Below are 12157 nucleotides of genomic sequence, written 5' to 3' on the forward strand. Positions count from 1 at the left end.
GCAACATTAACTCTGTTTCTCTCTTCACAGATGCTGTCAAATCTGCTGAGTATTTCCAGCATTTTCTGTTTTTATTTAATCAAAAATGAACTGTCAACAAAATATCCCATTAAAAAAAAATCATCTTTCTCTTCTTGTGTATGTCAGATCCGCCAGTAATGACACTATGCAAGATTACGATTGAGCTTTGTTTCAAAGACTTTATTCAGCCATCTTAAATCGCAGATACATTTCTTCAACATGTGCCATCTGACCCTTGAACTCCCAGGTCAGATGACCTTCTAACTAGAATAGCATGAACCATATTGTATCTAATATGCAAGTCCACATAACACTGACTTATTATAATGACAATGTCTTAATCACTTTTTCAGACTAATCACTCCTCAACCACAAAAATACGCACACACTTAATGTGATGAAAACATTGCTTGTGTCAGGCAAACCCCCCACCTGCCAAGACTGATGCACACATTATTTCACCACATGAACATTAAAACTTAAAATTGCAAGCCCCTGAATAGAAAGACATTTGCATAGTAGCTAGCAGAGTTGGAACAAGGGACAAAGGACCATTCCCTGACTTATACAACCAACAATGGACTTTTGATTACCAGACGTTGAAGGCGAGGGGTGCTAGCATTCCAGGTTGACTGCTAAGATAGCAGAATCCACAACCACAGGAGAAGTGGTCAGACCAGTTTTAGTCACATGACTAGCTGGCTGTTGAGATTTGAACTTCCAACAGAGGATTTGAACTCAGAAAGCCGCGTGCTCCTGGAATTGAAGCAGAACCCTCTCCTGTCTGCCTGCTCATCTCTCAGGGAACTGAATCTTGTGAAGACACATGAACCTCAAAGACAGAAAAGTCTCCTACAGTGAACAAGGTTGAAGAATACTGGGCCCCAACAAAAAGCAAGAGTGCCTACAGTCAAGTGAGCTCGAAGCACAGTAAACAAGAAACTCTTGTGATATTGCCTCAAACCCCTCTCTACTATATGTACCTCTCCTCTGTTCTGTCCCTATTTGCATGTGTATATCATGTGTATATGCTAGCGTGGGTGTGTCATATATCCATAGGTGTTAACCATATTAGAGTTTAAGTTTAAGGTTGAATAAATTTCATTTTTCTTTTTTAAACTGAAGAACGCCTGTTTATGCTCATTTCTTTGTCTTATAATTGGAAAGCTGTGAACAAGGATTCACAAAGGGAGAGCTCAAAACACATTGTGTTTTAAAGTTAAATCCTGTTACAATAAGACTAGGTGAAGACTGAAAAGACCCCAGGACACCTTTCTCACCTGGTTGTAACAATGGAATGAGTCTCTTGGAGCTGATATTAACATTAGCGCTTTTCCTGTTCTTGTAGGTTAGGTGGAATCGCCTGGCCAATGGGCCCAAACAAACCAGAGCCTCACAGAATCTGCTAGTATTCTCACCAACTTGAGTAAGGTCCCAGCACAGCTACACACTCTGGAGGATGTAGATAAGAGGGGATGGTTTCTAGTTGAGCAGAAATGAGTGTGCTTTCGGTGGCATGCAGGTGGAACCTGACTAATGCGGCAATCGGAAAGCCTAGACTGCCTTCAGCTTCCAGCATATCAATTGGGTGGTTCACTGCAGCTTGTCAGTTTCCTGCAGCAGGATCGTGGCCTGACGACACCAACTAACATATGAAATCTATTCAAAATATGTTTACCCTTTAGCAATGCATGATAAGCCTTATATAAATTAAATGAACATATATTAGCCAGATTCTGCAAGCAAAACAAATTCCGAATAGTGGGAATGCCTCCCTTGTATGTGTCTATACCACTAATTTACAGCAGATACATGGAAAGGTTGGTTTACTACTGGTTGATCATCTTCAGAGTGATTTCACCACTATATAGTGCTGGAACTGTACATAGATTCTCTGCCTGATCCTTGAGCTGATGTCCTTTCATATCTTGTTGCAGTCTCTTGACTAATGAGTCTTCTGTCGTATAATAAGTTCACAAGATGGTGTCTGAATTTCTGTCCAATGAAGGCATATAATATTGGGTTGATGCAACAATGCATGAAAGCCAGACTTTGGGTTGCAAAGAAAACTCTATCAAACTGGGTTCTGAAGTTACAGCCATCGCTAATAAGGCTGGCTCTCAACAATGTGTCAGTACAAACAGTGACATTGTATGGAAGCCAGCAGATCAGAAACCCCAACACAACAGCTATGATGACTTTCATGGCTTTATGTTTTTGATGGCTTCTTGTTCGAAAGAGGGTCTTCATTGTGGAACCATAGCAGAAGAGCATGATGGCTAATGGAATGATGAAGCCAATGGAGTGATGGACAATTCTGATGCCTATTCTCCAATTATCACTAGATTTAGGACTGTGATTGTAGCAAACTGTCTGATTGGTGTCAGATGTAACAAAGACTGATCTGAAGAGCAGAATTGGAAGAGAAAGTGCAATTCCCACTGTCCACACTGCAGCACAAATGTATTTGACCAGATAGCGTTTGCTGCTAATATATTGGATAGCACAAACAATTGCCAAGTACCGATCTACGCTAATGCAAACTAACAACAAAATACCACTGTAAAAGTTGACTTCTTGTAAGACTGAAATGGCTTTGCACATGAAATTTCCAAAAATCCAACCATCCACAATGTACACAGCCCAAAAGGGCAAAGTGAAGGCAAAGAGGAGATCAGACAGAGTCAGATTTAGAATGTAGATGTCGGTGGAAGATCTGACATATTTTGCGGAGAGTATAACCATCACAACAACAGAGTTCCCCGCAACAGCAAGGATGGAAACAATTGAATAGATGATGGCAATGACAAGATAGTTAATATTCAATTGATTGATCTGTGGACATGGACTAAAATCTTCCAAGTTATCAGGAAAGTCATTGTTGTCTGAGGAATTAGCCTTGTGTGTTATTAACTCGAACATTTTAAATATATTCATGCCGCAGATGATCCTGCAATGAAACAGAAGGCAAGAGTTAAAAAGATTTCAAGCAGATATTTTTGAGTCACGAAGATGGATGTTGATAGAATTGAAGAAGAATAACCAGAACAACAACAACTTGCATTTATAATAACATCTTTAACATAGCAGAAGCCCCAAGGCTCTTCATGGGTGGATTATGAAATAGAATTTGACACTGAGCCATATTAGGAGATATTAGGAAAGATGACCAAAGCTTGGCCAAAGAGCTGCACCACAAACCCTTGCTTCATAGTGCTGCTGGTGCCGGTGCTACAGAAGCCAGAAGCTCCAAAACTGTCGGCTGAACTGCTTCCCGGCACTTCTGGCTTACCCTGATTGTAAAGGTTCGAGTGCAGACGTGCAGTGGATTCGCTGGAATTATGCAGTGTGGTCAGATCGTGATGTCAATGCTGATTTAGCACACAAACTGCCATTTTGGACCTCACAGATCCGATTAACGTCCTCTCTTAAACATAAAATCAGAGAATGGTTACAGCACAGAAGGAGGCCATTCAGCCCATCGTTTCTGTCCCACCCGCCTGACTTTTCCCCATAGTCGTGCAATTTTTTTTCTCCATGGATATTTATTCAAATCTACTTTGAATGACTTGATTGAAGCTGCCTCCACCGCACTCTCAGACAGTGCATTCCAGATCCTAAACACTCACTGAACCTGCCTCCACCACACTCTCAGACAGTGTATTCCAGATCCTAAACACTCACTGAACCTGCCTCCACCGCACTCTCAGACAGTGCATTCCAGATACTAAACACTCACTGAACCTGCCTCCACCGCACTCTCAGACAGTGTATTCCAGATCCTAAACACTCACTGAACCTGCCTCCACCACACTCTCAGACAGTGTATTCCAGATCCTAAACACTCACTGAACCTGCCTCCACCGCACTCTCAGACAGTGCATTCCAGATACTAAACACTCACTGAACCTGCCTCCACCGCACTCTCAGACAGTGTATTCCAGATCCTAAACACTCACTGAACCTGCCTCCACCACACTCTCAGACAGTGTATTCCAGATCCTAAACACTCACTGAACCTGCCTCCACCACACTCTCAGACAGTGTATTCCAGATCCTAAACACTCACTGAACCTGCCTCCACCGCACTCTCAGACAGTGCATTCCAGATACTAAACACTCACTGAAACTGCCTCCACCGCACTCTCAGACAGTGTATTCCAGATCCTAAACACTCACTGAACCTGCCTCCACCACACTCTCAGACAGTGTATTCCAGATCCTAAACACTCACTGAACCTGCCTCCACCGCACTCTCAGACAGTGTATTCCAGATCCTAAACACTCACTGAACCTGCCTCCACCTCACTCTCAGACAGTGTATTCCAGATCCTAAACACTCACTGAACCTGCCTCCACCGCACTCTCAGACAGTGTATTCCAGATCCTAAACACTCACTGAACCTGCCTCCACCGCACTCTCAGACAGTGTATTCCAGATCCTAAACACTCACTGAACCTGCCTCCACCACACTCTCAGACAGTGTATTCCAGATCCTAAACACTCACTGAACCTGCCTCCACCACACTCTCAGACAGTGTATTCCAGATCCTAAACACTCACTGAACTTGCCTCCGACGCACTCTCAGACAGTGTATTCCAGATCCTAAACACTCACTGAACCTGCCTCCACCACACTCTCAGACAGTGCATTCCAGATTCAAAACACACTGAACCTACCTCCACACACTCTCAGTCAGTACATTCCAGATCCTAAACACACACTGAACCTGCCTCCACCACACTCTCAGACAGTGCATTCCAGATCCTAAATACACTGAATCTACCTCCACCGCACTCTCAGACAGTGCATTCCAGATCCTAACCACTCACTGAACCTGCCTCCACCACACTCTCAGACAATGCATTTTAGATCCTAAACACTCACTGAACCTGCCTCCACCACAATCTCAGACAATGCATTTCAGATCCTAAATACTCACTGAATCTGCCTCCACCACACTCTCAGACAATGCATTTCAGATCCTAAACACTCACTGAACCTGCCTCCACCGCACTCTCAGACAGTGTATTCCAGATCCTAAACACTCACTGAACCTGCCTCCACCACACTCTCAGACAGTGCATTCCAGATCCTAAATACACTGAACCTACCTCCACCGCACTCTCAGACAGTGCATTCCAGATCCTAACCACTCACTGAACCTGCCTCCACCACACTCTCAGACAATGCATTTCAGATCCCAAACACTCACTGAACCTGCCTCCACCGCACTCTCAGGCAGTGCATTCCAGATCCTAACCACTCACCGAACCTGCCTCCACCACACTCTCAGACAGTGCATTCCATATCCTAACCACTCACTGAACCTGCCTCCACCACACTCTCAGACAGTGCATTCCAGATCCAAAACACTCACTGAACCTGCCTCCACCACACTCTCAGACAGTGCATTCCAGATTCTAAACACTCACTGAACCTGCCTCCACCACACTCTCAGACAGTGCATTCCAGATCCTAAACACTCACTGAACCTGCCTCCACCACACTCTCAGACAGTGCATTCCAGATCCTGAACACTCACTGAACCTGCCTCCACCACACTCTCAGACAGTGCATTCCAGATCCTGAACACTCACTGAACCTGCCTCCACCACACTCTCAGACAGTATATTCCAGATCCTAAACACTCACTGAACCTGCCTCCACCACACTCTCAGACAGTGCATTCCAGATCCTAAATACACTGAACCTACCTCCACCGCACTCTCAGACAGTGCATTCCAGATCCTAACCACTCACTGAACCTGCCTCCACCACACTCTCAGACAAGTCATTTCAGATCCTAAACACTCACTGAACCTGCCTCCACCGCAATCTCAGACAGTGCATTCCAGATCCTAAACACTCACTGAACCTGCCTCCACCACACTCTCAGACAGTGTATTCCAGATCCTAAACACTCACTGAACCTGCCTCCACCGCACTCTCAGACAGTGTATTCCAGATCCTAAACACTCACTGAACCTGCCTCCACCGCACTCTCAGACAGTGTATTCCAGATCCTAAACACTCACTGAACCTGCCTCCACCACACTCTCAGACAGTGCATTCCAGATCCTAAATACACTGAACCTACCTCCACCGCACTCTCAGACAGTGCATTCCAGATCCTAACCACTCACTGAACCTGCCTCCACCACACTCTCAGACAATGCATTTCAGATCCTAAACACTCACTGAATCTGCCTCCACCACACTCTCAGACAGTGCATTCCAGATCCCAAACACTCACTGAACCTGCCTCCACCGCACTCTCAGGCAGTGCATTCCAGATCCTAACCACTCACCGACCCTGCCTCCACCACACTCTCAGACAGTGCATTCCAGATCCTAACCACTCACTGAACCTGCCTCCACCACACTCTCAGACAGTGCATTCCAGATCCTAAACACTCACTGAACCTGCCTCCACCACACTCTCAGACAGTGCATTCCAGATTCTAAACACTCACTGAACCTGCCTCCACCACACTCTCAGACAGTGCATTCCAGATCCTAAACACTCACTGAACCTGCCTCCACAACACTCTCAGACAGTGCATTCCAGATCCTGAACACTCACTGAACCTGCCTCCACCACACTCTCAGGCAGTGCATTCCAGATCCTAAACACTCACTGAACCCTCCTCCACCACACTCTCAGACAGTGCATTCCAGATCCTAAACACTCACTGAACCTGCCTCCACCACACTCTCAGGCAGTGCATTCCAGATCCTAAACAGACACTGAAGCTGCCTCAAACACACTCTCAGACAGTGCATTCCAGATCCTAAACACACAATGAACATGCCTCCACCACACTCTCAGACAGTACATTCCAGATCCTAAACACTCACTGAACCTGCCTCCACCACACTCTCAGACAGTGCATTCCAGATCCTAAACACTCTCTGAACCTGCCTCCACCACACTCTCAGACAGTACATTCCAGATCCTAAACACTCACTGAACCTGCCTCCACCACACTCTCAGACAGTACATTCCAGATCCTAAACACTCACTGAACCTGCCTCCACCACACTCTCAGACAGTGCATTCCAGATCCTAAACACACTCTGAACCTGCCTCCACCACACTCTCAGACAGTACATTCCAGATCCTAAACACTAACTGAACCTGCCTCCACCACACTCTCAGACAGTGCATTCCAGATCCTAAACACTCTCTGAACCTGCCTCCACCACACTCTCAGACAGTACATTCCAGATCCTAAACACCCACTGAACCTGCCTCCCCCACACTCTCAGACAGTACATTCCAGATCCTAAACACTCACTGAACCTGCGTCCACCACACTTTCAGACAGTGCGTTCCAGATCCTAAACACTCACTGAACCTGCCTCCACCACACTCTCAGACAGTGCATTCCAGATCCTAAACACTCACTGAACCTGCCTCCACCACACTCTCAGACAGTGCATTCCAGATCCTAAACACTCACTGAACCTGCCTCCACCACACTCTCAGACAGTGCATTCCAGATCCTAAACACTCACTGAACCTGCCTCCACCACACTCTCAGACAGTGCATTCCAGATCCTAAACACTCTCTGAAACTGCCTCCACCACACTCTCAGACAGTACATTCCAGATCCTAAACACTCACTGAACCTGCGTCCACCACACTCTCAGACAGTGCATTCCAGATCCTAAACACTCACTGAACCTGCCTCCACCACACTCTCAGACAGTGCATTCCAGATCCTAAACAATCTCTGAACCTGCCTCCACCACACTCTCAGACAGTACATTCCAAATCCTAAACACTCACTGAACCTGCCTCCACCACACTCTCAGACAGTGCATTCCAGATTCTAAACACTCACTGAACCTGCCTCCACCACACTCTCAGACAGTGCATTCCAGATCCAAAACACTCACTGAACCTGCCTCCACCACACTCTCAGACAGTGCATTCCAGATCCTAAACACTCACTGAACCTGCCTCCACCACACTCTCAGACAGTATATTCCAGATCCTAAACACTCTCTGAACCAGCCTCCACCACACTCTCAGACAGTACATTCCAGATCCTAAACACTCTCTGAACCTGCCTCCACCACACTCTCAGACAGTGCATTCCAGATCCTAAACACTCTCTGAACCTGCCTCCACCACACTCTCAGACAGTACATTCCAGATCCTAAACACTCACTGAACCTGCCTCCACAACACTCTCAGACAGTGCATTCCAGATCCTAAACACTCTCTGAACCTGCGTCCACCACACTCTCAGACAGTACATTCCAGATCCTAAACACTCACTGAACCTGCCTCCACCACACTCTCAGACAGTACATTCCAGATCCTAAACACTCACTGAACCTGCCTCCACCGCACTCTCAGACAGTGCATTCCAGATCCTTACCACTCACTGAACCTGCCTCCACCGCACTCTCAGACAGTGCATTCCAGATCCTAAACACTCACTGAACCTGCCTCCACCACACTCTCAGACACTGCATTCCACATCCTAAACACTCACTGAACCTGCCTCCACCACAGTCTCAGAAAGTACATTCCAGATCCTAAACACTCACTGAACCTGCCTCCAACACACTCTCAGACAGTGCATTCCAGATTCTAAACACTCACTGAACCTGCCTCCACCACACTCTCAACAGTGCATTACAGATCCTAAACACTCACTGAACCTGCCTCCACCACACTCTCAGACAGTACATTCCAGATCCTAAGCACTCTCTGAACCTGCCTCCACCACACTCTCAGACAGTGCATTCCAGATCCTAAACACTCACTGAACCTGCCTCCACCACACTCTCAGACAGTACATTCCAGATCTTAAACACTCACTGAACCTGCCTCCACCAAACTCTCAGACAGTACATTCCAGATCCTAAACACTCACTGAACATGCCTCCACCACACTCTCAGACAGTGCATTCCAGATCCTAAACACTCACTGAACCTGCCTCCACCACACTCTCAGACACTGCATTCCACATCCTAAACACTCACTGAACCTGCCTCCACCACAGTCTCAGAAAGTACATTCCAGATCCTAAACACTCACTGAACCTGCCTCCAACACACTCTCAGACAGTGCATTCCAGATTCTAAACACTCACTGAACCTGCCTCCACCACACTCTCAACAGTGCATTACAGATCCTAAACACTCACTGAACCTGCCTCCACCACACTCTCAGACAGTACATTCCAGATCCTAAGCACTCTCTGAACCTGCCTCCACCACACTCTCAGACAGTGCATTCCAGATCCTAAACACTCACTGAACCTGCCTCCACCACACTCTCAGACAGTACATTCCAGATCTTAAACACTCACTGAACCTGCCTCCACCACACTCTCAGACAGTACATTCCAGATCCTAAACACTCACTGAACATGCCTCCACCACACTCTCAGACAGTGCATTCCAGATCCTAAACACTCACTGAACCTGCCTCCACCACACTCTCAGACACTGCATTCCAGATCCTAAATACTCACTGAACCTGCCTCCACCACACTCTCAGACAGTACATTCCAGATCCTAAACAGTCACTGAAGCTGCCTCCACCACACTCTCAGACAGTGCATTCCAGATCCTAAACACTCACTGAACCTGCCTCCACCGCACTCTCAGACAGTGCATTCCAGATCCGAAACACTCACTGAACCTGCCTCCACCACACTCTCAGACAGTGCATTCCAGATCCTAAACACTCACTGAACCTGCCTCCACCACACTCTCAGACAGTGCATTCCAGATCCTAAACACTCACTGAACCTGCCTCCACCGCACTCTCAGACAGTGCATTCCAGATCCGAAACACTCACTGAACCTGCCTCCACCACACTCTCAGACAGTGCATTCCAGATCCTAAACACTCACTGAACCTGCCTCCACCACACTCTCAGACAGTGCATTCCAGATCCTAAACACTCACTGAACCTGCCTCCACCACACTCTCAGTCAGTGCATTCCAGATCCGAAACACTCTCTGAACCTGCCTCCACCACACTCTCAGACAGTGCATTCCAGATCCTAAACACTCACTGAACCTGCCTCCACCACACTCTCAGACACTGCATTCCACATCCTAAACACTCACTGAACCTGCCTCCACCACAGTCTCAGAAAGTACATTCCAGATCCTAAACACTCACTGAACCTGCCTCCAACACACTCTCAGACAGTGCATTCCAGATTCTAAACACTCACTGAACCTGCCTCCACCACACTCTCAACAGTGCATTACAGATCCTAAACACTCACTGAACCTGCCTCCACCACACTCTCAGACAGTACATTCCAGATCCTAAGCACTCTCTGAACCTGCCTCCACCACACTCTCAGAGAGTGCATTCCAGATCCTAAACACTCACTGAACCTGCCTCCACCACACTCTCAGACAGTACATTCCAGATCTTAAACACTCACTGAACCTGCCTCCACCACACTCTCAACACAGTACATTCCAGATCCTAAACACTCACTGAACATGCCTCCACCACACTCTCAGACAGTGCATTCCAGATCCTAAACACTCACTGAACCTGCCTCCACCACACTCTCAGACACTGCATTCCAGATCCTAAATACTCACTGAACCTGCCTCCACCACACTCTCAGACAGTGCATTCCAGATCCTAAACACTCACTGAACCTTCCTCCACCACACTCTCAGTCAGTGCATTCCAGATCCGAAACACTCTCTGAACCTGCCTCCACCACACTCTCAGACAGCACATTCCAGATCCTAAACACTCACTGAACCTGCCTCCACCACACTTTCAGACAGTACATTCCAGATCCTAAATACACTGAACCTGCCTCCACCACACTCTCAGACAGTGCATTCCAGATCCTAAACACTGACTGAACCTGCCTCCACCACACACTCAGACAGTGCATTCCAGATCCTAAACATTCACTGAACCTGCCTCCACCACACTCTCAGACAATGCATTCCAGATCCTAAACACTCACTGAACCTGCCTCCACCGCACTCTCAGACAGTGCACTTCAATCCTAAACACGCACTGAACCTGCCTCCACCACACTCTCAGGCAGTGCATTCCAGATCCTAAACACTCACTGAACCTGCCTCCACCACACACTCAGACAGTGCATTCCAGCTCCGAAACACTCACTGAACTTGCCTCCACCACACTCTCAGAGAGTGCATTCCAGAACCTAAACACTCACTGAACCTGCCTCCACCACACTCTCAGACACTGCATTCCAGATCCTAAACACTCACTGAAACTGCCTCCACCACACTCTCAGACAGTGCATTCCAGATCCTAAATACTCACTGAACCTGCCTCCACTGCACTCTCAGACAGTGCATTCCAGATCCTAAACACTCACTGAACCTGCCTCCACCACACTCTCAGACAATGCATTCCAGATACTAAACACTCACTGAACCTGCCTCCACCTCACTCTCAGACAGTGCATTCCAGATCCTAAACACTCACTGAACCTGCCTCCACCACACTCTCAGACAGTACATTCCAGATCCTAAACACTCACTGAACCTGCCTCCACCACACTCTCAGACAGTACATTCCAGATCCCAAACACTCACTGAACCTGCCTCCACCACACTCTCAGACAGTGCATTCCAGATCCTAAACACTCACTGAACCTGCCTCGACTGCACTCTCAGACAGTGCATTCCAGATCCTAAACACTCACTGAACCTGCCTCCACCACACTCTCAGACAGTGCATTCCAGATCCTAAACACTCACTGAACCTGCCTCCACCACACTCTCAGACAGTGCATTCCAGATCCTAAACACTCACTGAACCTGCCTCCACCACACTCTCAGACAGTGCATTCCAGATCCTAAACACTCACTGAACCTGTCTCCACCACACTCTCAGACAGTGCATTCCAGATCCTAAACACTCTCTGAACCTGCCTCCACCACACTCTCAGACAGTACATTCCAGATCCTAATCACTCACTGAACCTGCCTCCACCGCACTCTCAGACAGTGCATTCCAGATCCTAAACACTCTCTGAACCTGCCTCCACCACACTCTCAGACAGTACATTCCAGATCCTAAATACACTGAACCTGCCTCCACCACACTCTCAGACAGTGCATTCCAGATCCTAAACACTCAC

The 12157-nt window shown here is 47.3% G+C and overlaps 1 protein-coding gene across 4 annotated transcripts in view; it reads right to left on the reverse strand.

Annotated features, from left to right (window-relative positions):
* Positions 1-211: 211 nt before the first annotated feature.
* LOC137371821 (C-X-C chemokine receptor type 2-like) overlaps positions 212-12157 on the reverse strand; it is a 422042-nt gene continuing 410096 nt past the window's right edge. For 3 of the 4 annotated variants that reach the window (XM_068034733.1, XM_068034730.1, XM_068034731.1), the window contains 2 exons: positions 3314-3448; positions 212-2971 (listed from right to left, as the gene is read on the reverse strand). In XM_068034733.1, coding sequence (XP_067890834.1) covers positions 1885-2958 — 1074 coding nt within the window. In that variant the 5' untranslated portion in view covers positions 2959-2971; positions 3314-3448 and the 3' untranslated portion in view covers positions 212-1884. The remainder of the gene's footprint in view (positions 2972-3313; positions 3449-12157) is intronic. The other variant, XM_068034732.1, reaches the window with a different exon arrangement.

Source organism: Heterodontus francisci, chromosome 7, assembly GCF_036365525.1.
Source record: "Heterodontus francisci isolate sHetFra1 chromosome 7, sHetFra1.hap1, whole genome shotgun sequence".
Lineage (NCBI taxonomy): Eukaryota > Metazoa > Chordata > Chondrichthyes > Heterodontiformes > Heterodontidae > Heterodontus > Heterodontus francisci.